Below are 27688 nucleotides of genomic sequence, written 5' to 3' on the forward strand. Positions count from 1 at the left end.
AACAGTCATGGACTCCCTGGATACTATAGGCTGGAAACATTTTAACCCCCATTGCACACTTTCTCCCAGTCTCAGCAGCTCGGTAGCCCGGTTTTTGGCAGTGTGACATCATCAGAAACATGGCAGCCTTATCCCCTCTTTCCCGTTTGGGCTTTTGTGCTGGTGGGTTATTCACATCTCCGAGGCTGACGCACGGATTCCGGAAACAAGCCTCCATTGTCACCAAAAGGGTGAGAGGGCGAGAGGGAAAGGGGGGTGGGGATGGGATAAAGAAAAAGAATAAGGTAAAATAAGGGAGCGATGGAGGAAGCTGTAGCCTTGGTTTAAATTCGCAAACATGTAAGACTTCGAAATTGTCAAATTCCCAACACGTTTCTATTTTCTTCTTTTTTTTGGCCCAGCATTCATCACAGACTGAATTATGCAAATTGCTGAGACTCCAGAGGGCTAGCAACTAGCAAGTAACCCAAAACTCAGCAAAATCCAGGGTCCATTTTTAGACTTTGAATATTCACACAAATAACAACTACAACTATAAAGGAAATTGTGCTCAAGTGGATGGCAGATGGCAGACAATAATTATAGTATAGTTGCTTGGTGTGAATGTCTATGGGTGTGTGGGTGGGGGTACTTGCAAGCGAGTAGTTTATTGCATTATCTAGACTAATATATTATTCATTTATATCTATAGCCAATCCACAAGCTCAACATGCATTACATCACATTGTGAGCTGGTAGATCTGCTATTTTAATTTCTTTGGGGAAAAATTGTGGGGGAAAAAATAACATTTTAACAACACAATATTTTTCAGATGGGGGCTCACAGCCAAATGCAGATGCATTTGGGGGTCCTTGACATGGAAAGGTTTGAGAACCACGTCAGATCCTATCCTAGATAGATTGAGAAGGAAATTCCCAGAATGTTACTTATTCAGCACCCAAACTCAATGGGTGCTACTGGGTGAGCTACGGCTGCCTGGGTCTGTCCCTGCCGCTCAGGGCAACGTGATGTGACACCCACAGGCTTAATCTCTTCCTACTACTGTGTGGTCCCCGCCTATGCAAGGGGACACACTCGGGCCCGGGGTCATCCGAATACTAATAACACCTCTGATTGATGGCAGTGTCAGAGACTTAAGAAAGGACCAGCGAAATTAATGACCCCTCAAAGTCCTGAGAAAAGTTTTCAAGGGGGGGCTTTTTGTGACAGGGACCTTCCTCCCCCATGTTCAGCTGTGTTTGCATGTATCCAAGAAGAGGGGCGTCATCATGACCGATTCAGTCCAATCCTCTGACGAGGATCTTGGTGGACATGTCTGGCTTCATGGCACAAAATGAACTCAAGGAACACGCTCCGCCTTCTGTTCCGTAGCGGCACATACACGTCAAGAATCTCTGACTGTGTGAGACTTTTATGCCTTTATTGATAGGACTGACTGGGAATGGAGAGAGAGATGGGGAGTGTCGACACGCAGCAACGGTAGTCGGGATCCAAACCAGCGACACGCTGTCAGGCTGGCATTGCAGCCTAGGGTGCCCGGCCACCACGCCCAGCCACAATAACATCATTTTGATATAAAATATTTTATACACAGTATATTTTACAGCCATAAAAAGCTATTCTACAGGCTCACAACACATGAGCTAGTTTTGAAAAGTATCACCATGCTATGAGGAACCTTCTCCTGATTCAAAGGGTACAGGAAATAAGCAACCAAGTGCCAAATGCGTGAGTATTTCACTCACATTTGCCCCTAAAAGACACTAAAGCTCCTGTATCAATGTTGTGCACAACAAAACAACATCAAAAGGACATAGTTACCTTCAATTCAATATACGTGCTAATTTAGCATTAACACTTGGTGTAAATGCTAGTAACAATAGCACCAATGCTAGCGAGCTAAGGCAAAGTCCATCCTTTCTCCAGAAAACGCCAATATTCCAATCGTGATGACCAAAATTTGAAATTGAGCTCTTAACCTCACCAATCTGATCAAAACAACCAACAGTGCCGTATTTTCAGAGAAAACAGTGTGGAGAGACCGTGGCTAATACAGAAGCTAATGTAGTTGTGTGCGCAGGTGAGGCCCTAGCATCCATGCCTAGCAACTGGAGCGATTCCAAAAATGGAAAACAGTGAGGCATTATTGTATCGATATAAAGCGCATTAAAACTAGTATACTCGGCCTGAGCACCAAGCGTATTTATTTGATAGGACGTCTAAAGTATAGTCGTCTAAAGCATCAAATGTGTTAATGTTTACCAGATATACCGTATGTTGGTCACTTGTTCTCATGTGACTTGTTTTTCTTGAGCACAAATATAATAATGTGTTATTTAGAGGATACTAGAATGGTACAGTTAAACCTAACCTTATTCCTAACCTTAACCTCAAAACTGTGCCAAACCTAACCCTATTCCTAAACTTAACCCCAGTACAATTTACAATTTAGGCATTAGACATTACGACTTACAGTAAGCAAGATAAAAAACAACAAGCAGTAAAACTATGCCTAACTCTAAACTTATTCTCAGTAAAACAAATACAAGAATACAAGGTCCGCCCCACTGAGCAGTTGGCGTGAGGTCGGCGAGAAAAAAAAAAGATGGCGAGTGTGTTTTATGGGGAGTTACCTAATATTTTTAATTGTTCAGCTGGTACATCTGGTATCCTGGTTTCTTTGAGGCACTGCATTATTCTCTCTCATGTGACTTGTTGTATATTGACCAGAGTTCATGTTTATTCTTCTTTCTTGTTTTTGCTCTACACTATATCTTCATCTTTATTTGGACAGGACAATGCATATTTTATTTTATTTTTTATTTTATTTTTTTGCGGCTTACGCCTTTTATTGATTTTTGAAGGGACAGACAGTAGGCTGACAGGAAACGGGAGAGAGATGGGGGGATGACATGCAGTAAAGGCCGTGTCGGGTCCGGGAGTCGAACCCGCGGCACACTGCGACTGGATTACCAGTCCGGTGCCCAGACCGTTACGCTACGGCCTGGGCCAGGACAATGCATATTAATGGACGTCACATGAACGTAAATACACCAGATATAGCACAGTTGATAATTTCCATCCGCAGTCCTCACAGGAAACACAAAACACAAAAACACAAAATGTCCTGTACTGAGAGGACATTTTGGCCGAATGTTGTTTGCCTGAAAATAGGAGATCTACAAGCTGCCTGCGATGCGTTGTCAGCTTGTAGATCTACCCATTTCACAGAATGTTTGCCCCCAGGATAGGGACGCTAGAGTTCAAGTGGCTAAACTTCTCACAACTTAAAAAAAAATATCACAAAAGGGTCTTTGGTCTCAACAGTCCCCCCTACACACTCTCAGCCTCACTCTTAACCTTCCATCAACCCTTCCCAACCTCTTCGGCGCCCCATGTGCAGTATTAATAATATTACTAGCAGGGGGGAACAAACGGGGATCCATGGGCTGTCTTCGTGCAGCAATTTAGAGCTTTAAAGAGTGTGGGGGGATGAATGGTGTGCCTGGGGGGATCCCACCGGTCGGTCTGCAGGGGCCAGGTCAGCCTCCCACCACTCTCTTTATTGGCCTCCTCCGATTGGAGTTTTATTAAATCACGAAGTAATTGTTCCTACTGGAAGACACTGAAACACTGCCAGTCGGGCTTAAAACCTATAAAGAGCGAGATTCTAGAGCACCCATGGTTACCGTCGGGTGCCGTTGTTACAATCACACACATTATTGTGGCAATGTATACAACTATGCATAATAATTATTAATAATTACAATGTGGTTTGATATTTTGACTTGCCTTTTGGTGTGCCCTGGGCACACTCATGTTTGACAACCACAAGAGTCATGTCAATGCAACAGTTCAAAGGACACTGACTGAAGCTATCGTTGTTAAATTATTTGTTTAATCAGTCTTGTTGGTGGATAAACTGGACATTGTTTTAACCATTACAGCATTTTAAAAACATAAAAAAATAAAAGATACAGTACAGTGCACATTAGTTACAAATACTGTAAAATACTGAGAAAACACTCACAGCTGTCAGATGCTGATCTCAGCATGTAGACAATTATGTCATATCTAAATGGAGGGGGGGATTATTGTAAACAAGATGTTTGTGGTCTTAACACATTGTATGCTAGAGTTTTCTATTTGCTCAGGCTTGCTGGTGCTAAGCGATTAACATTGGACTTTTGAACTTTTTAGGGGCCCACAGCGAGGGGCCTCTTATAGCGAGAATCACATCGCATAAATAAAAAGTAGGCCAAACATGTCCACTTCAATTTAAAAAAAAAATTATGATTCTACCATCTTCCATTCTGGAGATATTTACCTTTTTCTAAAACCTGCTTTTGAAGGCACGCTGCTCGCTTGAAAAAACAGCAGAGATATGGAAGGTTGAAGTTGACAGACATTGACAGACAGATATAAAAATGAACACAAATAATATCATATACATACTACACACTGAATGAAAGCCCTGAATGTCTACTTTTAGGAGGAAAACAAATACACATGGTCCCATGTATAGTTTGTCAGTAATTGGCTATTGAATGCAGCTTGCGCCCACCAGAGAGGATTTCAGAAAATGCATGGACCAGAAGAACTATTATTCACAAAATAAGGCCTATAGCGAAATGTACATACTATATACCGTATGAAACAGAAGACTCTCTGCTTTCATAAGAAAAATACTTCTACTGTAATAATAATGAAAATCACACCCCTGTGAAGTGAGCAGTGCAATGTTGCGCAACATTGCACTGCTCACTTCACAGGGGTGTGATTTTCATTATTATTACAGTAGAAGTATTTTTCTTATGAAAGCAGAGAGTCTTCTGTTTCATACGGTATATAGTATGTACATTTCGCTATAGGCCTTATTTTGTGAATAATAGTTCTTCTGGTCCATGCATTTTCTGAAATCCTCTCTGGTGGGCGCAAGCTGCATTCAATAGCCAATTACTGACAAACTATATTTGTATATATTTGTATATTTGTTTTCCTCCTAAAAGTAGACATTCAGGGCTTTCATTCAGTGTGTAGTATGTATATGATAATAATTTATTTATGTTTATATCTGCCTGTCAATCTCTGTGACTTTAAACCTTTATAACTCGCTATGATAACTTCATGAGGAAATGCTCACTTCACAGGGGTGTGATTTTTATTATTATTACAGTATTAGTTTTTTTCTTATGAAAGCAGAGGGTCTTCTGTTTCATACGGTATATAATATGTACATGTCGCTATAGGCCTTATTTTGTGAATAATAGTTGGACCTGAACAACTGCATTCAATATCCTACTGACAAACTGTACATGGGATCAATATTATGTATTTGTTTTCCTCCTAAAAGTAGACAATTAGGGCTTTCATTCAGTGTGTAGTATGTATATGACAATAATTTATTTATGTTTATTTTTATATCTGCCTTCAGAACGATAGTATAACGGTGAGATGCGTTACTGGATCGGTGAGTTTAGTGGTTGAGGTTGACATGTCTGGACATGTTTGAGGAAAGAAGCACAGGAGAGAGAGATGATCAAATAACTGGCTGCTTTGTTGGACAACGCTATCTTCACTTTGTTTGGGCAAAGAAGCAGAGATCAGCGATGGAAAAGAGTTTTATCCACGGCAGATAAGTAATGACGTATTATCGAGGGACCGCCATGATCAACTAACTGCCTGGGACCGAGGCTACGTTGTCACCAGCCAATGCAGCCATCGCTATCCGTTGTGTGATTGTAGCCTTTTTATTCATTATAATTGCAGTGATAAGACCTATATCACAGCCGGGCGTCTCTCTCGATACCGTGGATATAGCCTACATCCACAATCACACAACGGATAGCGATGATGGCTGCATTGGCTGACGAAGACGTAGGCAGTAAGTTGATCATGGCGGTCCTTCGATAATACGTCATTACTTATCTGCCGTGGATATAAAGCTCTTTTCCATCGCTGATCGTGCTTCTTGCCCAAACAAACAAAGTGAAGACGCGATGGCGATCCACACAACGGATAGCGATGGCTGGTGAAGACTGAAGACGTAGCCAGGCAGTTAGTTGATCATGGCGTGTGCCGTGTGCGTGTTGAAAACGTTATGAAATGGCGATCGTTGAAGATTATTCTTGGTTTATATACTGGCAGAGGGCAAATCGACACGACTGCGTTATATCTTTTTCCGAGAATGAGAGAGCGGTGCAAGGCGATTACAAGGCGCAGTGTGGCCTGGGGCCAGGGAACTCAAACTGCAATGCGATCCGGGCAGAAGAGACTCAGACTCCCCCCACAAAGATTCCTCGGGAGAAACCATGTAGAAACAGGAGGGGAGGGGGAATCGAGTGTATTCACAGACACTAGACTACTACTAGATGGGTAACTCCATTTTAGATGCCCTGACATCTGCGTTGGTCTATGCCGTTGCCGTGCAGACCCATACGTGTAATGGAGGCATTGGAGGAGGGAGCGTCTTCGCCACAGACAGACCTCTTTTCAGGAGGGAGGGGCTTTTTACTCCCGGATCACATATTGGAGCTTCCTGGAGACGATCGCTGTTATTTTCCTCGGTGTCCTGGAGCATAGGACGTTGATGTACAGTAAGCAATAAAAAAACGTATAAAACGTATACATACGCTTCGCGCGTACGGCGTTCGATATTAATAAAGCGTATGGATACGTTTCCAGCATTTTTTGTGTTAAATTGGATTTTACATGTTATTCACAATTTCTTTAACTGTTACATTTATCTTTTAGCTAGCAACAGTGCCATTTTTGTTTATAACTGGATGAAGTGAGACATTAAGTCTGGTCATTGGAAGTGTGCTGTTGTTGAACCGCCAAGACAACACTGCATTGTCCTCCAAAGCCTAGTTCAGAGGCAAAACTGTTTTAAGGTTGATTTATACTTTATTTATAGTGTTGCATGCCTAAAGTTTCTGATCTACAATCTCACAACTGCGACACAGTCACACATTGCAGCTCAGCAGAGGTCTGAATAAGCATTGTTCTTCATGGTCTGTGGCTAACTCATGCTAGTACTAATATGCCTGGTGCAGTAGAGGTAGGTGTGTAGTAGTCTAATTAGAAAGACTACACAGGCCTTGGGCAGCATAATAGATCCTGTTTGACACAAAGCTCTGGACAATATGTAGGGAAAGAGTTGCTAAGTTTTTTTGGTATTACATTATCAAACAATTAATGCAGAACAAAGTTCATATTTTGGCGACATAACTTTACTGAATGATGTACAAAAGGTGACCTTTCAAACAGTTAAAAAACAGCAATCATCCCCAAAAGGCATTATTACGAATAATCTTTGGCAGTTAGCAAAGAGCATCATGTCAAGCAATCCATATCTTTATTTAAAAAAGGTTCAAAAAAGTCCCAGCTAAATGTATCATAAAAGAGATTTGTTTTGGTGTAAAAGAAAATACTTCTGAATAGTCAAATAATTAAAACAGTAAAATATTTAAAGAATTTCCCTTTTTCAAATGATTGTACGATTTGAGCCTTTCAAAATGTTTACAAATTAGTCCTCAGCACTTAACCATTAACCTTAACCTATATTTACACGAGTTGCCCTGTTTCCTATGTTTTTTGAATGACGTGTTTCAGGGTGTTTTTTCCTAGCCTGCCTGATCCATTCCTTAAAGAGTTTCACCTCCAGAGCCCGTGCTTCCAGGACGGAGGGTGGGTCGTAGTTGTTGTTGTAGCGGAGGTCCAAGTGGTGGGCTCCGTCAGGGATCACAATGGCGATCAGAGAGTCCGAAATGTTTCGTGTCACTCCGCCGCTTGACCACGGATCGAGGCCGCCATTACTGAAACAGAAACACCAGCAGACGAGACTGAATATGAGATTACCTACATGTTTATACAGAACAAAAGTAACATTAACTGTAAGAGTTAATGATTATCACTGTCACAAATTGATAAGATCGATGGAATGAAAGTGCTAGAGAGGGTATTGGAAAGGAGAGTGAGGACACAGGTTGAGGTGGATGAGATGCAGTTTGGTTGAAGGTGAATGCGGAGAAGTCAAAGGTCATGGTTGGCTGTGCTGGCCTGGGAGTGATACCGTAGTCAGGAGCATGGGCATGTGGAGTCTGTGGGAAGGCAGTACAGGCTTACTCTCTCCTTACAAATGGGTCCATCGGAGATGCATTGGAGTAAAAGGCAGCCTGCAAGCGGCAATGAGACATGATTCCAGTGCAAGCGGTGCAGGGGAGACATCCCACAAGCAGATGCAGCCAAGCAAGAAGGGCTTGTAATGGACGGGGAGACGTATGCGATGGTGGACAGTTTCTGCTACCTAGGCTAGGGGACATGCTGAACGCTGATGGGGGGTGGACCTAGCAGTGAAGGGTGCAAAGTGGTTCGAAGAAGTTCAGGGAACTCATGCCATTTTAAACATCCAAGGCCCCATCCCATAAGATGAAAGGGCAAGTGTACTCTGCCTGCGTCAGAAGCTGCATGACATATGGAAGTGAGACATGGGCCCTGAAGGTGGAGCATCAAGAGAATCTTAACAGAGCAGAGATGAGGATGATCAGATGGATGTGTGGTATGTCGCTGAAGGACAGAAAGACCAATGCAGAGCTGAGAGCGGATGGGAGTGGAGGCCATAGTGGATGTGGTGAGGAGAGGCAGACTGCGATGGTACAGACTACAGACACGTAGTAAGGAAGGAAGAAAACGATAGGTGAAGAAAGTAATGTCAATTAACTTAGAGGGGACAAGAGCCAGTGGCCGGCCTAAGAAGACCTGGCAGGCAACCGTGTTGGCTGACATGAAAGCACTCGACATCGATCAGGAGGTGGCCATGAACCGTTCCCAGTGGAAGAAAGCCATATCGAGAGTCAAGTCCAACCCAGCGGTGCCTGGAAAGCGGACTTTAAACCGATGATGCTAGGCAGATGGTATCATTTTCCCAAATAATGGACATGGAAGAATGTACTCGTCACTAAACCATGCAGAGCACACATCTTTCTAGTTCAGACAAACTTGTGCCATGTTCCCGTATATCACTGACCTGAAGATTATGTTGCTGTGCGAGGCGATGTCCTTTCCTCCGTAGACGGTGCGTGACCATTCAGCCCGTGGCCGCACTCCAAACATGGTGTGACATTCATCTGAGAAGGCCTGGAAGTTCCAGTCCTGAGGCTCGAACATGTCCTGTTTGCCATCGGTACACATGGGCATCACCATCTCTGTGCACGCCTGGGGAGAACAGACTCCACTTAACATTCATTCTGAAAGGTGAAGCCTGTGTAAGCGCTCTTAAACCGTCTTCATCTGAGGCAGAATAAGACCACACTCCCACTGATATCACGAGGGCTATTTATTTATACCCAAGAGACCATGTGAAAAACTGCAAAACAAAACAAATATATTTTAACACAATGAATTATAAATGTCATGAATAATGTCCTTGCAGCAAATGGCTGCCATCTTCTTAAATGTCCATGAAATGTCCATATTAAACATGAAATATGTCCCTGTACAAGTTGCATAAAAACACACTAAACACATGATGCAATGAGAACAGGTAAAATACCATGTGCGCTTCTGCAGATTCTTTTAGGAGTAGTTAACCGTTACGTTTGTCACATTTTCAGAAAAATATACAATAATATAAAATATGACAAAATACCCATCTCTGGGACAACTACAGCTTGGTTTAGACTTCATCGTGCAATAGTGTCTCTAGTCAAAATAGTTTTGCTTGTTTTCGATTAGTTCGATTAATAGTTGCATTTATATTCTCATGCTGATACCTGGTAATTCCAGCCGAGGATGCCCAGGTTTCCAGTGGCCGTCTGGGAGGTGTTGAGACACGGAGTGTTTCCTGTGTAGTTGTAGTACACTTTGACTGCTTGGGAGATGCCATGCAGAAGCTGGTAGTCAGATACGGTCGACTGGAAACTGAGGTACTTGCAGACCACCTTGGCCATAGGACACAATAAAACAATACACAGCAACAAGGTAAGATTGTGTTCATTGTCAATTGTTCATAGTTTTAACCTACAAAAGTGAATAATAGTACATTTACAGGCTCACAACGCATCATTGTAAGCTTGCAGATCAACAAGAGATTGATACAATTACAAATCTTGGTTAGGTTGGTGAAAACTAATCTCTCAAGACTAGGGCTGTCATGATTACCAATTTATGTTGACGATTAATTGTCTTACAAATAATTGTGATTGACGATTTAATTAGATTTAATTAATTTAATTAACGTTGAATATTGGACAACATATGAATAAAACAATTAATTTCAGATTGCATTTAAGGCCCATCAAAAACTGCACAGGGGAGACACAGACATGACAAAATAATTAAATATACTAAGAAATTACTGACATATTTAATAATTACAAAAAGCTTACGTGTCACAAAGTGATGCAAAACAAATCGACGATTATAACAATTATGCAAAAATAATTTAAATTATCTAAAAAACTATGCGTGAGTCGTCCATTGCCAGCCCTTGACCACCTCATTTGTGCAGTGCCAGTTCTGCTTCTAACCCTGAAATAATGCTCAATCTGCGATTCAGAGTGGCTTGTAGTGTTCTACAGTTAAGCTGTCGACTGTCATCGTCGAGGATGGGATTTGAACCAACACCAATCCAGTGGACCCCCGGAGGTCCTTGTGGAGGTCCCAGAGGGTCCTGATATGGTGATATTTAGGAAGCAGTGTAGATTGGGGCACCAGAGCATAGTGGTCTAATCTAATGCATATCAAACTGGGGTCCTTGCAATAAAAAAGGTTGAGAATGTAGAATGTTTCACCTGCTGAAGACAGTATACATTTATATAATGCAAAAAAAAGAAAAGGGGAAAAAAAGTGACGGAAAGTCAGAAGAGGTATAATACTTGTAATGCAGCATCAGAGTGAAAAACAGACAAACACAAAGGCAGTTTCTCTTAGATCTGAGCTGTTTACAAGGCTCCTACTGTGGCCCACAGGGTGTTTTTTCTTCTACACAGAAAGTGGTGGTGCCTGATTTGCATCTGCAATTCACTAGAACGAAAAGTAGACCAGACTTAAATGTATTGGTCTAAACTTGGCATCAGGGGAAATATATCCCATCTACACTTATTTTCCTGCATGAAAACACACAAAACAACAATAATACTCAATCTTCAAACATGCAGCGCAAATCCGACGAGGCTTCGTTATCCCCATGTGAAAACTATGTGTTTATATTAAAATTGACAGTTTCAGCTTGTATTTGTTCGCACTGTAGCTACATGGCCTTGCTTGTCGTTATGGTAGCAGCGACAGAGTTGGCCGCGGCCACACTCTTTGTGAGGCACAGAAACTGGGCTTGCTTGTTTCGGAGGTTGGAGCTGTTCTGGAGCGGAGTCTGTCACTGGGGCTTTTGTCTAGGGGCCGGGGAGGAGTTGGTGGTCGATGGATGAGGAAAGCCACAGACGTGTCCAACTAAAAGATTTATACCGTGAAAAGGAGAAGAAAAAAGTACAATTGCTCCAAAGCATCTTCTCTCCCTACTTTTCAGATAGGATTAAGGCTTAAACATTCATCTATGCCAACAGATTTCTCTCCTCTAAGCCCTCAATACTGCGTTCTCACAGTCACTCACATAATCACATTAGCTTTGTCATTAAAAAAAAGCTCCTCTTTTGCGCCCACTGCCTAAACCGCTTAAACCACCCATAGGGGTCGCATACATTAAATGGGCAGAGCCTCAAAATGGCCATTTAGTGTTCATCTTGCCAAACGTGTTGCACCAAGAGACACCCCACAGCTCAAGGCGTCCACTGGTATATTGTTAAGTCAGTGGCAGATGTATAGAGTGGATGAATTAGCCAGAAAAACAGTCTATGGCGACAGTAAACAGTTTTTGTCGTGAGGCTGGATTGTGGGGCACCGCAGAGGGGTGTTCAAGCACTACACTGAGAGTTTAGGGTCAATAGCAGGACTTGGTTTATGCACGTGACGCTGACGCGTCCAGGCGACTGCAAGTACACACACTGCGCCCAAGTCAGATGCTTCTCAAAACAGCCGCTGTACTGTCACAAGTGCCTTTCAAAGAAGAACAAAAGATGTTTGTAATGTTCACAGCAACAATAAAATAAAATAAAAGTGGAAGACAGCTTAGGTGTGTTCTGTTTGCCAAATTACCAAAAATAATTGGCTAATGTTCCTGCCCGAGGAAGTGTTTAGCCAACTGCCGGTTACCACACCATTCAACTGAGCGCTGTGAACCTTTGTTCAATGTCACGATCATGGGTCGCCCCGGGCAAAATGTGCCCACTTCCACTTCGCCATGTGACCAGACTCTAAAGAACACCTCAGAGATCTGAAGGAGTGTGCAAATGAAAGGGCCATTGGCGAGCGAGAAGAAAAGGGCTTGTAGCTGCCTTATCTAAAGAAAAACTTCAAATCTCGAGGAAACTAGGAATCCTTATGAATATTGATGAGGTTAATTCACGGCTGCTGTAAACAAAAGGGCGGAGGAGCAGAGCAAACACTTGTAGCACACAGTCGCTCTCAATGACACCATCATGTCAATTAAGAAGGGACCGTCATGCTAAGCCAGGCGTTTAAATGAACACAAACAGGAGACAGAAACAGGAATGTTGCAATGTGCATGAGCAGATTTCAGTGGTGGGAAGTACATTTACTCATTGTATTTTACTTTACTTGAGCATTTCCATCTTTCAAAACTTTGTACTTCTACTCACTACGTCTCAGAGGAAAATATTACTCTTTTTACACCACTACAATGATTAGGTAGTTACTAGTTATATAGATTACTAGAATTTCCTTTCCCAGAGTTACCTTGCCGCGCACTATGGGAAGAAGGACATTGCGGGAGTTGACTCCACATGTAGTAACGGATGGGTTATTAGTTATTATTATGTGTCCTTATTAGTGTAGTGTAGTCAACACTTTATGGCTCATACACACTGCCCGGTATTTGCTCCGATTATGCTGTCGGGGAGCATTTTTGGCGCTGACCAACAAAACGGCTGATCTGACGTTAAGCGGTGCCCAAAAGGTAGATCAGGATCTACCAGTATAGATCACAAAGGCTTTGCAGGTAGACCACATGACATGGCCCTAAAAATATATATAATTTTAATATAAAAAACGATTTTTGCATCTGCCGCTTGACATGACCTGAGATGACTTGATTGATTGACATCAAAAAGGGCCTGTCAGCTCAAACACACAATGCAATACTTGTTGTTGCGTACAATCATCAGTAGCAAAGTCAAATACCAAAAATAAAAACCAATGGGATGATAGTTTTATTTTGCTGGTCGTTTTGAAAGTAGCTCTGAAGTAAAAAAAAGTGTGGGCAGCCCTGGTATAGATGATTATATATATATATATATATATTCATTCCGTGGGTAAATCCCTGGCTCTAGGCTACCCACATATTGGTAGCATATTACCTATATTATCCCAATATTGGCGTTACGCATTTCAGTTGAATATTGTTGTGTGCGCACGTGCACGTGCGGAGAAAGACAGTTATTTAATGAAACTCAAGATTATAACGTCCTGTCTCGCTGGCGCAGTGTATAGGCTGCACGGCTATTCCTGTGTGTGTGTGTGTGTGCGTGTGCGTGTGTGTGTGCACAATGAAAAGTACTCGGCAGGCGAAATGGCGAATTCGAACGGTGTAATTGTAATAGTTTGGAACAAACCAAGTTCTGTGGAAGAACAATGTTGACGTAACTAAGAGATTCGCTGAGTAAGCGATATTTTATATACAGTGATTTAGAAGGAATAAGCAAAATCGTGAGGCGAAGATTCCTCTCCTTCCTTGTTTTATTCTCCTGCGGACAGGACTGTCAGGGAGACTATCAGAGCAGCACAGGGGAGTGGCTTAAAAGACGGGGTAGTAGTTGCCAGGTTGGCGAATTGTAAGCGAGTCGTAGTGTGTGTTGAATGGCATTTGAATGGCATTTGTGGACTTGTGAATGAATTTTCTCACATGTAATTTGTGCTCACTTGCATAGACCTGGCGAATTTAGCGTGGTGAAAGGGCAACAGTGTTCCGGGGGTGTGGGTGCTTCGGGCGATAATGTTTGTAGTAAACAAATGCATTGGCGGCGTGAGTGTGGACGGGAGGCATTTTTGGTGGCAGTGCCAGTGCCAGTGTTTGGCGGGTGGTGTCGAGTTTTGGCGTTCGGCGCGATAGGAGGAGATAGCGTTGCAACACTGCGAAGGTAAGTGTGTGACGTCACTGCCGTGTGAGTGTGTGTGGGTGTAGTGTGTAAGATGGTGTTGTGGGTGTTGCAATAGCGACGTAGCTGTTGTGGCTTTGGGTTTCTTGCCATGTGTTGGGTACAAGTTCTCCAATATAGAATACCGGTAGATTATTTCAAAACATACAATAACCACTTAAAACCTATTTTATTCTTCTAAAATAGCAAATGTAGAAGCTCACAACGCATTGTTGTGCTGAAAGTATATTTTGATGCCAATACCTTTGTACTTTTAATTTACATTTTGAACACAAGCATTTTACATTGATACTGTACTTCTTTCATCACTATGCTCATGAGCATTTTGACCGCAAATTAAGTTTGAGGAAATTTATCCATTGAAATAAAATGGAAATGAGGAAATTAAAACATTGCATTTGGAGGTATTTGTGCCATATCTTAGGTTTACCTGGATGGGCCAGCGAGGCAGTGGCTGGAGGAAGTTGGCTTTGTACGGGTAGTCCACCATGGCTAAATCCACCCAGGTTTCCTGAAGAAAGGCTTTGAAGTTGACAGAATCCGCCTTCTTCTTGAGGGGGAAGCATAAACTAAATTCTTCTGACAGCCACTGAAGACCACGATCTTTGCAAGAGAACAACAAAAATGAACTTAAATAACAAAACATGAGATTAGACAAGATAACCAAGATGAGCATAAACCATTAATGCAGCACTATGTAACTTTCCTCTACTACTCTGGATTTTAACCTGGTTTCCTTCACAAGTGCTGACATTTTTACTATTGAGCTAATAGAGCCTGCCTGCTTGCTCAGGGGATAAATTGAAACCCTGATGGAGGGGAAAGGAACTGTTTTGAATAACACGCTACGTCAAACAGGGGAAACTCCCTTCTATCAGGTGAAAAGAAGCGGCTTGGACTCATAAATTCAGGTCAGTTCGTTGCTCTCCCCAGGTTGGCAGAGGGAGTGACCTCACTCTCGCAGCAACTAAGTAACTAACACAAATCATGGGATAAAAATGTAATAATTAAATAAAACTGTGCCATCTCTGCCACTAGCAGGCAGGTTTCCTGCCAAAAACTAAGGTTGGCACTACTGCTAGCTAGCTCACAATATTTCACTTAAATATATTGCACTAGATTTAAATTCAGACCCAGTTAGATTTTCCCAGCAACCACATACCACATTATAGTATTAGTATACTGTCGCTGTCAGGCAGGAACCTTATATCTCCATATCTTTTTTATTTATGTTTTGTTATTATATGACAGTGTCCCGCAAAAGTAGATTTTTAAAAAATGTTTGCCTAAAATGATAGTATTAACAAGACTCAAGAGCGACTACAGGTTATTATTATTATCATTTTCAATGGTTTTAGACATACAAGGTTTCCACCCGGCAGTGATGATATATGGCTACACCCACTTTATTTTGTGATCCCCAACAATTCCTTGCATCTGTGTGAGCAGATTTGGGCACACAGTACCATAACATACAGAAGTGGTACAGTACTCGTCTGTGACTCACCACATTATCAATAGATACCATAACATACAGAAGTGGTACAGTACTCGTCTGTGACTCACCGCTGGAGGAGACATTATCAATAGCCTCCCATGACCGCCTGACATTTACAGCACAGTCGAAGCCGCTCCGGGCGAAGTCTTGTGTTACTATTTTATAGAAGTCTCCGCATGGCACCATACCAGGGAACTGCCAGATCGGAGCAGAGGCAGCCAGGGCTCTGGGAATATAGGAAGAGACAGCTGGGGAGTTGACTTTCCACGTTTATTAGATGCTTTCGTGAAAGACAGCTGCATGCCCTGTCGTTTCAAATAATCTAAACAACATGTAACCCACGTTTTACTGTAAAGTGAGGTCCGGAAAGGGAGTCCAGGGGATCCCCAGCTAAATTACATATTGCATCAAAATAAGTTTAAGCACTCAATCCGCTATTATATATCCGCAATTTAGAAGAGAATATATGATACAAAAAAGGGGACAAAAAACATCCACATCCAAAAAACCTGTGGGAGGTGCAAGTCTAGATAGCAGGCATATACTTCAAAGAGAGAGATAAACCTTCCAGGGAAGGGACTGCACACTCTAGAGAACAAAGACGGAAAACTTACTGCATCATCAACTTATAGCACCTGACGAAGCTCACAGCGAAATGCGGCGTGCTAATAAGTTGTGTGCAAGGCGCAAGTTGGCGAGAGAGAGAGCCCATTTCTAGTTTGTCATGTTTTGTTTTATGTTGAGGACCACAATGGAAATAGCTCCTGGACTGTATTGTGTATTATCCTTGAAAATGTATTATTAACCACTTAATTTGTTGTTAACCCATTAAAACGAATCTGTGTCACTTAAAAATTAAAAAAAAAAATATTTAAAATGTATACTACTGGTTATTCAAACATTGTTAACATTTATGGAAATCTTTGCCTCTGGGGGTCCCTGGAACAAAATATTTTGAGATGGGGATCGGCAGCCAAATACATACATCATTTTGGAGGTCCTTGACTTGAAATCGTTTTGAGAATTTGAGCTGCACCACTGATATAGAAATATTTAGAAGACATTAGAGTCGGCCTCAGGTCTTAATGGGTTAACCAGTAATTTCTTAACATTCTTGCGTTTTGTAATAAATCATATCAAAGCACCTTACCCTACAACTATATTGGGGTACTTCATTCTCATCCAGGCAGAGAGCATGCCTCCGTAGGACCCTCCCACAGCGATGACGGGGCTGAGTTGAGCTCCAGGCGTGCTGCTCTTCAACGCTTCAATCAGCACCGCAAAGTCCGCCAGGGCCTGCTCCGACGTCAGGTAGTTCAGATGTTTGGTGTCCTGCAAGGAACCACGGCGCACAACAATGCCTGATTTATACTTTTTGGTTAGTTGTAGTGGTACTAGAGCGGTGCCTATTGGGCACTGGCCTACTTGGAACGATGCAGGTTGGAAATGCATGCACGGGGGCACGTTGGCACAGGTAGTGGTAGTGCTGTCGCCTCACAGCTAGATGGTAATGTGTTCTATTCCTGGTGGGACACTGTGGGCGCTGGGTGCGTGTTCTCTCCTCCACGTCATCAGTGCCCATACCCTAGGTGGGGTTGGCAAAAGGGCCTTTCTGTATGGAGTTTGCATGTTCTCCTCGTGTCCCCTAGGGTAGGTACCCACACAAAAAACATGCAGTAATCCTGGTCTCTAAACTACCTCCCCTGGCCAGCCGGGGAACGCAATGGAGGGGAAAGGAACTGGTCGGAATAACGTGTTCCTTCCACGCGCTACTTCCAGCTGGGGAAACTCTCCCCCGTCAGGTGAAAAGGAGCTTGGACTCCTCATGCAAAGAAGGAGGCATGAGGTCAGTCCGCTGCCCCCCCCCAGGCTGGCAGAGGAAGTGTAGCGCCCAGGATTACATTAGATAATTGACACTGCAAGGTGAAAAAATCGTGGGATAAAAAAATATTAAAAGAAAGGAAATGCATGACGCACCCAGTTCTTTGTCAGGCATGCCCAAACATGGAGTCTATGCAGAGTGGTGTGATGTCAGAACAGGCCAGGCTACCATATATGGGCCATGGGCAGGGGCCCTATCCAGAGCCCAGGCAGAGGCCTTTTGTGGCCAACCATGGGTCCGACCGACTCGACACCGAGCGAGCACTGCACTGTGCAGTGTGGAACGCGTGTGTCAAATAGGAAGTCGTACACATGTACAGACAGAGACGTGGTGTATTACACCGTCAAGTGTATTATTACCATACATGACAAAACGGCCTGTCAAATGATTGTGTGGATGTTCACGTACGCTGTAAGACTGCTCTCCAAACGGCATGGATTCTCCGTAATAACGATGTTCCGCAAAAACCAGCATGGCACCCAACTCCTCTGCAACGTCCCACATGAAACCCTGGAAACACACAAAGCGTATAGTCAGAATAGACACGTGTGGAATAAAATGCAATGCTTTCACGGCACAATGTTTAAACCACTAAAAGGGATAGTTCACCGCAAAATGACTTATTTTCTATCAATTACACACCGGCAGTTTCCAGTAGGAGACGCAGCCTATAGAAGTATGTGCAGTAACAAATATCTCCCCCCTACCGTGTTGTTGCAGAACCAGGTGATGTCCCCTCCCCCCTACCGTGTTGTTGCAGAACCAGGTGATGTCCCCTCCCCCCTACCGTGTTGTTGCAGAACCAGGTGATGTCCCCTCCCCCCTACCGTGTTGTTGCAGAACCAGGTGATGTTCCCTACCGTGTTGTTGCAGAACCAGGTGATGTTCCCTACCGTGTTGTTGCAGAACCAGGTGATGTCCCTACCGTGTTGTTGCAGAACCAGGTGATGTCCCCTACCCCCTACCGTGTTGTTGCAGAACCAGGTGATGTCCCCTACCCCCTACCGTGTTGTTGCAGAACCAGGTGATGTCCCCTACCCCCTACCGTGTTGTTGCAGAACCAGGTGATGTCCCCTACCCCCTACCGTGTTGTTGCAGAACCAGGTGATGTCCCCTCCCCCCTACCGTGTTGTTGCAGAACCAGGTGATGTCCCCTCCCCCCTACCGTGTTGTTGCAGAACCAGGTGATGTCCCCTACCGTGTTGTTGCAGAACCAGGTGATGTCCCCTACCGTGTTGTTGCAGAACCAGGTGATGTCCCCTACCGTGTTGTTGCAGAACCAGGTGATGTCCCCTACCGTGTTGTTGCAGAACCAGGTGATGTCCCCTTCGTTGCCGGTGTAGAACAGGATGGGAGCTCCTTCTCGATGCCAGTGCTGGTCAGCAACAAGGTATCGCTGCTTGAAAGTGCCGTCCTCCAAGAACCCAAAGTGATCGATCTGGGACAGCAGAAAGCCAGTAGTGTATTTGCAGTAGTGGAAGGTAACCAAGTACATTTAGTCAAGTACTGTACTTAAGTAAAACAAATTGTTTACTGTACCACAGAGAATTTTGCACGGGCGGGTATTAGCAGTGCACTCGTGCATTCCGTATTGTTCAATGAAAAACATTTTTTTCGCCATATGCTTTCATAGTTCAAAGGAAATCCTCTTGATTGCTTCCAGACAATGAATGGAAGTTTAGCCTTTGTTAAACGATTGGGAGGTGTATTACAGTCTGATATTTAAACGATTGGGAGGTGTATTACAGTCTTATATTTAAACGATTGGGAGGTGTATTACAGTCTGACATTTAAACGATTGGGAGGTGTATTACAGTGTATTACAGTCTGATATTTTGGGTGCATTCGGATAATAGTCAAACTGAGCGCACTGCCAATACAAACTAATATGGCGAATGCGCCAGACATTCCCGGTGTGCTGCATTTCGAAACGTACCCATTTTGGCCGGCGAAAATGCTTTTTTATTGAACAACACATAATGCACGAGTACTAATACCCATACGTGCACAATTCGAACATCCGTGGCCCCGAGGGTGAGCAGTGAGCACTTAATATTTGAAATCTGAACGTTTATGTAGACGTTAACTATGTAAATGTAGCAAGGCGCTCAAAACAGGGGGAAGTTCCACCATGACGCCGCCATGAAAATTGTATACACATTACACAAGACATCAAGGTTAAAAACACAGAAAAACTACAAATCAGAGCATACAACAAAAAAGCATAAAATAATATAAAACCAAAACAGCATTTTTTATTGCTACTTTTAGAATAGTTGTACTATGTAACTTTTTTAGAGAATAAAATGTATCATTCTGTATGGTAGAGTATGTTAATCAAATGTAACAAATTATACAATTGGGGTGGATGTATGTGGTCTCTCTGCTCTTCTATTGAGACCTTGCTTGAGATTATTTCACTGGTTTGACACGACCTAGTTACGAGTGGCAGATCAAGATTTTCAGCTAGGCTCTATTATTAGTTCAGTGTAAGAAATGCAGCACTTGCACAGGAGAACAGGGGTTAAAATCTGGGGTAGCACATGAAAGTTACAGAGTGCAGCTTTTAAGTCGAAAATGTGAATACTTATTTTACAACGGCGGGTTTACAGTATGCAAGAGTTACAAGTTTACAAAGTTGCCCAAGAGCACCAGCTCACCCATCTCATTTTCACAGAGAAGACACTTTATTGATCCCGCAGGGGCAATAGTAAATAAAGAAACTGAGTTGCTGCAGCAACCCAGTGGCAGCATACGAATATAGATAACCACAATAACAGGAAGAGAACTGAGCATTTAAATAGTTTGCACGCTTCTCAGCAAAAATGACAATATTCATAAATTATAAAACCACACATGGGAAAAATACCAAAACATAAATTGTTAATGAAAATGGGCAAAAAAGCTAATTAAGGTTAACGAGACAAAGACAGAATCTTGACTAGCCTATACTTTGGAAGACGATCTAATCCACTTCACAGCACTCCTGTGACCTGGGTGTGATGAGTAGGTACCTGGCCCAGAGCCAAGCCTCCGGCAGAGGGAAGCCAAACCCCAGGAGTTGGATACTAGGGGTAATTAGCCTCAATTTGTATAAAACTCTGGAGCCAGTCTAAGAGATGCCACATTAGTTCCACATCAGAAGAGTTCTGAGGTGTCCTTTTGATCCGGCCTCAGGGATTCTTGCCATTTTCAAACGGCACTTGATCCATACTGCTTTGAACAGGGCGGGCATAGAGGAAACAGATACTAGCTCCACAGAGCAGGCTCTGCCCTGCGAGGCTGCTGCGAGCCCCGGAGAACATGTCCAAGCCTTGAAATGGATCCAGCGTTTTAATACAAAATGTTTTTTTGTGGGGCCTTTTTCCCTCCCCTCCTCAGCCCCCTTCTTGCTTACTCTCCCTTCACAGGAGGATACAAAAGGGAGCCAGCAGTTTTATGAGCCAATGACAGCTAAAAGATTCTGGGGCCTGAATGTGCTCATTCATCCTTCTCCACTTTAGAGCTTTGGCACTGGGTTTAAGTGTGAGGGGGGCATTGGGTGTGGGTGGGGGTACTCGGGGGAGCATAGGGTTTAGAGCAGTGGTTCTTTACTGGTTTTGTTTCGTGGTCCAAATTTGGAATAGTGTGTGGTGGAGTCAAAACCCAGCAAAATGTTAAATAACAATATTCCTCTGTTGAACTGTATTGGCTCTCTGTCCTGACGCAATCAGCATAAGTTGTGACACTTTGCTATTACAGGATGTTATGTTTTGCTACCTTGGGCAAAAACAATGAGTTTAATAACTGTCTATAAAATGTATGTAATTTTGTTAAGTAAAGACTTTTTTTAAAGCTACAAAGTCGTTTTTTTTTTAATGAAAGAATTATTTTCTTTTTGAAACCAAAACCAAACTGCAATTTTAACATAGAAGTTACACTACCGTACCATTAATAGGCTATGCACAATATCGTATATTAGCCACTATACCACAATATCAGAATGTGCATCACAACATCTTAGACTGGTTTTATAATTTGAATAATGAATAATATCATATAGCCTGCTATATAGTGCCTCCTTGTGGCCATTGCAGGTATAACATGAATCATGGTTTACAAACTAAAATCAAATCCACAGCACATCTGCTGTAGCCTGTTATACTGCATCCATGCTACAACCAGGGGGGCAGTCAGACAGATATTTTGTGAAGCCACTATGGAAATCGGGATTTCCTGAAAGTTCATATAATGGCCTGTTGTGGCGCATTGGGCCCCAAAAAACCCATAGCCCCATAGAAGTCCATGTATTTGGGCCCAACTTCACCTAGAATGTATTACCTTAATAAACATGGTCATGAATACTTTCTGTTTCCAGTCACTAGTTTAAAGTCTCATTTCTAATGTTATAATATTCTTTTTGGAAAATGATGGTCCCATTTATTAAAAAAATGACCATAAAGTCGCGTATGTTCTGAGGGGCGTGGCTACCGTTACAGTCTATGATCGGGATTCCCCACCCACTCAAAATAAAAACCAACGAAGAAGAAGGGGGGAAGTCCCGCCTCGTTGTCTGGGCCAGCCAATGGGCCAGCTGGGCCCAAACGGATCTAGAAAGATGGCGACTTACAATACAAGGACTGACAGGCTTCATTTTACGTTCATGTTAGACCCGGGGAACGCTTTGTCCATATTTTTACAGTCTATGGCTACAACCAATTAAGTCCTATGGGAAACAAGCAAAGAACAAAACATAGTAAACTAGAAAAAGTGCCCTTCCGGGCACAGGTCTCCACCAGGTTATCCACAGATCCGTGCAGTTAGAGGTAAAAACACTTTTCGGCCAGTTATAGCGCCACCTTGAGGCTGAGTTGAAATTGTTCATGTGGCATTTTGTCCTCGGCCTAGTGGGAATGTGGGTGCACAATTTCACGGAAATCACGCGATTTCTTCGCCAATCTTAACCAATCAGGATGGAGTCTGATAAATCTGAAAGACCCGTTTCGTTGAATGGCTCTAGAGAGACTGTGTACCAATTTGCGTGATGTTTGGACAAAATCTGTAGGTGTACTGTGCAAAAACTTGTTTTGCACAAAGCGGCCTCCTGGTGGCGCTATAACAGGCCGTTTTGGAAAGTTTGGGGCAGAGGTTCATGGTTGGCATCCAGGGAGTGTGTGTGCAAAATATGGCATCGAAAAACTTGTTTTGCACAAAGCGGCCTCCTGGTGGCGCTATAACAGGCCGTTCTGGAAAGTTTGGGGCAGAGGTTCATGGTTGGCATCCAGGGAGTGTGTGTGCAAAATATGGCATCGACCGGGTTAACGGTGGCCGAGATTAGCTGTTCACGGACACACGGACACACACGCGGACGGACGGAGTGCAAAACATACTCTCCCCACATGCCTTCGGCCTGGTGGAGACAACTATAGCACTGTTTCTCAAAGATGTTCATGTCAAATTGATAGCCACAGCCATTTGAAAAGATTTTGTGGCACCATGACAGAAGATGTGTCAAGATTTTTTGGAAATATCAGATCGACAAAATAGAATCACAGAATAGATGGAAAGTAAAATAGGTGAGTTTTTAAAGTGTTCCCCGTTTTGCTGGGGAGTAGGACCCCCTGGAACGCCCTCAAGGACCCCTGGGGGGTCCCTGACCCCACTTTGAGAGCCAGTGAACTATCTATAGGACAGTTTGCCAAAAGGATGCAAAAGCTAAACTTCCATTCATTGTCTGGAAGCAATCAAGAGGATTTCCTCTGAACTACTGTTAAATCACTTGTACTTCTTTTCACACCCAGCCTAGACCACAGAATCTGTGACAACAACCAGAGTCAGAGATTTTCTATTCTGAAGGGTTTTAATTTCTTCTTTCGTCTTATTTTTTTTGTTTTAAGCCTTCCACTTTCACACATTTTGATTTACTTTTAATGGGATGCACAGTATGTAAGCAACTCGACACAACAATTATATCTCTATCTCTTTTTTGGCCAATACATCAAATTCCATGATATGAAAATCCATCTGTTAAAACAGCAAATCAATGTTCATGAAAAATACAGTAGTCGATCTACAGTTCGTAATGTTGCGAGCTTGTGGATCGGCTATTTTAGAAATAGCAAATATATTTGCAAAAAAAGCATACCAAGCACAGTTGCAACTATGGTCGGTGTGAGACTGTTTAAAAGAAAACAAATCACACCCTTGTGAAGTGAGTAGTTGAGAAATGACAGAGTTACCGTGTGGGGTCCCTCTACTGTACTGTACCGTCACTGTACTGTACTGGCACACCCGAAATCATCACATATACAGTTAATATGTGGGTGTGTTTGTGTGTGTGTTAGGTTGCGCACAGGAGGTGAAAAACAACCATGCTGTTTTCGTGCTCAGACCCAGGCAGCCAGCCAGCCACCCACACACATAGCTCCGTAAGGGAGTGGTGTAAGTGAGTGGTTGGCTGTTTTAATGAGCTTGGGTCAAACACCCAGACAAGACAATGGCCATATGGGAAGGAAGACAAGGAAATGGCAGTATAAATCTTCTTGACATCTTGCCAGACTAGACAGGATAGTGTGGGTGGTGGTGGGATATGGTGGAGATCATTGTCTCCATGACCAAAACTGGACAAATGCATGAATTACAGGTCATCAATAATATTTAAACCTAAAAAAGTAACTGTTGTGATATACAACATGCTGTGTACTGATAACAGGTACTTGTACGTTAATATGCAGTGTACTTGAGATGTATTGTGTACGCCTGGAGGGTAATAGACTGACTGTCTATCAGCCACTGGAGACAGCTCATAGAGCAAGGTCGGCTTGCTGCTAGCTGTTGTTATTGTTATGTCTCAGTGGCACGTCATCAGGACACGGAGATCCAGGGCTATATATGATTCTGTATGTATAATAAACTATGTGAATGAATTAATGTGACCAAGTCTTCGTGTCATGTTAATCTCTTCTCCCGGGCCGGTCTGTCCGTCTTGCCCATGGAAATGCCAAAGGTCGTCACACACCAGAACCAGACGAGGGTCCAAGTACTTAGAATAGAATCATAACAGTAACCAGTAAGCACATCTGCAATTCTGCACAGACAGCACTTCTGCACTATGGGAAAATATATCATGTGTTTTCAAAAAGTCTTTCTGTGCTCAGACAATCCTCTCGTTAAATTTGTAAATATGTTCTACATGAAAGGAAACATTAGGGCGAGTCGTGCATCAGAAGCTGCGCCAAAAACATTACCGACCTCTCATCATGTGGGGTTTGGAAAATCATATTTCCAGATGGAACATTGTAAAACATCATCACAACAGAATACTGACCTCATGTGATCACTAATGTTCTCATTGTGGACCAAAGCAAAAAAAAAGCTTCGGAAATCCTTGTGAGAGATATGTGTATGTTCATTCAGGTAATGTATACATTTTTGTCAATAAAAACATCAATGAAAAATAAAATGTGAAGAGTATCATTAGTTGTGATTGGTTTGTGGCAAGGAAGATTACCACTATTTTTGGCATATCATTTGCAGCAAAAATAGCAGATCTACAAGCTTACAACCAGATGCCATGTGACACGTTGTGAGCTTGTAGATCCTATTTTAAGTGGTTAGTGGTTGAAGGGGTTATCCCATAGCAGAGAGGTCACTGGTTCAACCCCCTTGAGGAGGAGACTGACCCCCTAACTGCTTCCCCAATCCCCATGGTAACTTGATCTGGATTAGTGTGTCACTTCAATGTATATGTTATGTAGGCTAACATGCAGTGCGTGATAGCAACATGTGATTGATTGCTTCAACATGTACAGCATAATGTTCAGGCTATAGCCCACTGCAACAAGAGCTGAGTCACTTTGATGCAATGCAACATGAATATATTTTTATTTCTTCTTATGCCTTGGATGGCAATAGGGAATGCAACGGTGATTTGAGGCATTTTGTTCCAAAAATGTGTTTTGCAAAAATCCACCTGTTGGTGGCACTATAACAGGCCCACATGAAAAGGTTGGGATATATTCCTCAGTCTAGTAGGAAAGTCTGTGGAAGATTTCACATAAATTGCACGCTGCGTTCATGATTTGAGGCTTTTTGTTCAAAAAGGGGCAATCCTGCAAACTTTGAAAGCCAATGTTAGCCAATTAGGATGGAATATGAAATATCGGACAGATCCGTCTTGGACACATGACTATAGAGATACTGTGTAATGATTTGTGGGATTTTTGGACAGAATCTCGAGGAGTAATAGCAAAGGTCGGCCTCCTGGTGGTGCTATAACAGGACGTTCTGGAAAATTTGGGGCAGAGGTTCATCGTTTGACATCGACTAGGTTAACGGTGCCGGAGATTAGCTGGTAACAGACGGATGGACACACACGTGCACACACAGACGGAGTGCAAAACATACTCTCTCCCCATGCCTCCGGCCTGGAGGAGACAATAATCACTGGGTCAGGAAATGTGGGTTGCAAAATGATTTCACAGGTGTTGAACAAAGAGCAATTATAATTATTATAATTGGTTATTAACTTCCCCCCTGTGTCGCTACTTCAAACTCACGCCATCTGGATACGGAACCTTGAAGTGGGAAAAGGTTTATTTTAGCAGGAATTTTTAATTGTCCCCTCAGCCACTGCGGCATTAAACAAACTGTCTTACCGGGGAAAATAAAGACTATAATAAAACATATAGGCCTACATTTACACCCCAGGATGGAGCCAGCTGAATTCAGTTATAAGAAAGTGTATGACAGTCTTGTGAGTGCATGAGTCAAGGACAAACACTGTTGCCTCGTGACTATATGAGTCAAGTCCACATGTCACTGCCAGTGCCAAGTTAACACAATAAACAATAACTCAGGACATCACAGAAGTAATCTTATACAAAAACTGCTGAAAGAAAGTAGTCTCTACCCCCGAGGGTCTGTGTTTTCAAACTCACTGGACCCTGGAGATATTTTTAGGCAGACAGCCAGAAAGAATGATGTTGCTGAAAAGGAACTGAACCAGTTGCCTGATGAGATGGATTTCCCGTCACTATAGGAAGCCTATTGTCAACAAGCGGTACAAACTGTGAAAGGGTTTATGTACATTGAAAATTAAAGAAAGAGCAAGCGGTTATTGTTAGAGCGTCACAAACAGAACAGCTCATAAAAAAGTAGGCAAACAACAGGGGATATTGAAAGAATGGAAACGAAAGCACATGACTGTGTCAGTTTACAGCCGTTTAAAACATTCTGGCAATTGTGCAGTCAAGGTGGATGAAGTTTATAAACTCACCTTTTGGTCAAAGTAATGTGTTTCATAGCTGATGGTGGTGTTCCTCTGGGTTGAGTGGTGGTGGTGGTGTTGTTGGTGTAGATTCGCTGCACGCCGGGTGAACAGTTGTGATTTAAGAGCAAACACGTGGACGCGGTTGAGACACAATAACATTAAAATGCCCACGAGGACTCTTTCCAAACACACAACAGTAGGCCTACCACTAAATAATGCACACTTCATCTCTGCTGCCGCTGTAGTAACAATGTTATTACTGAAGGTACAACGGGCATGTTTTCCCCGAACTGGCTGCAGAGTAGTACAGTAGACTAGAGTCTACTAACTAGACAGACAGACAGAAGGAAAGAGGAAGCCCCTGTGTTTACTTCGTCGTGCGATCGTGTCGCTTAAAAAATAGCCGATGATCTGCAAGCTCACATCATGTCACGTCCACGACACGCTGTGAGTTTGCAGATCGGCTATTTTCCCGAGACGGAAACTATGAAATGAGGCAGAAGCCAGACGCGCTTGTCAGCAAAACTAAAGAGGTGTGTCAAGTAAAGTATAGATCTGTACACGACTCACGAGCAGTGTGCATTTTAACGTCACACTATAATGGGCCATGCATGGCAAATTGGCAATCCGTGTGTTTTATTGTGTAGCCCGCGTCTGCACCTTATCAGGATGATGACCCGGGTCGCTTGGATGGATTATTTTGGAACAGACAGTCAGAATCAGAGCATTCAGACATGTGGCAGATGGGAGAGGATTTGTAAACAGTCTCGCAAAGGACGACGGAACCTCATTGGCGCCCCATATTTTCTTTGTGTAAAGAATAAAGATT

General features: G+C 42.9%; 1 protein-coding gene across 2 annotated transcripts; it reads right to left on the reverse strand.

The window, feature by feature from the left end:
- Window positions 1–6693: 6693 nt before the first annotated feature.
- On the reverse strand, window positions 6694–27200 carry prcp (prolylcarboxypeptidase (angiotensinase C)). 2 transcript variants are annotated; one of them, XM_083773607.1, is made up of 9 exons: window positions 26866–27200; window positions 18907–19047; window positions 18018–18119; window positions 16878–17059; window positions 15796–15953; window positions 14660–14832; window positions 9775–9942; window positions 9030–9217; window positions 6694–7818 (listed from the first exon to the last, which is right to left on the reverse strand). In XM_083773607.1, exons 1-9 carry the CDS (start codon window positions 27085–27087, stop codon window positions 7557–7559), a joined length of 1596 nt encoding a protein of 531 aa, XP_083629733.1. In that variant the 5' UTR covers window positions 27088–27200; the 3' UTR covers window positions 6694–7556. The 2 variants fall into 2 exon arrangements, with proteins under 2 accessions (XP_083629733.1, XP_083629734.1); XM_083773608.1 differs by lacking the exons at window positions 18907–19047; window positions 26866–27200 and adding an exon at window positions 18317–18340.
- Window positions 27201–27688: the final 488 nt, after the last annotated feature.

Source organism: Protomyctophum parallelum (assembly GCF_964188405.1).
Source record: "Protomyctophum parallelum genome assembly, chromosome: 9".
Lineage (NCBI taxonomy): Eukaryota > Metazoa > Chordata > Actinopteri > Myctophiformes > Myctophidae > Protomyctophum > Protomyctophum parallelum.

Coding starts and splice junctions, on each gene's coding strand:
- prcp (XM_083773607.1), bottom strand. CDS start 27,087: ATGAAGTGTGCATTATTTAGTGGTAGGCCTACTGTTGTGTGTTTGGAA. Junction 18,120..18,906: donor CCTGGTTCTGCAACAACACG/GTAGGGGACATC, acceptor GTGTGTTTCCAG/GGTTTCATGTGGGACGTTGC. Junction 15,954..16,877: donor TACCCCAATATAGTTGTAGG/GTAAGGTGCTTT, acceptor CTATATTCCCAG/AGCCCTGGCTGCCTCTGCTC.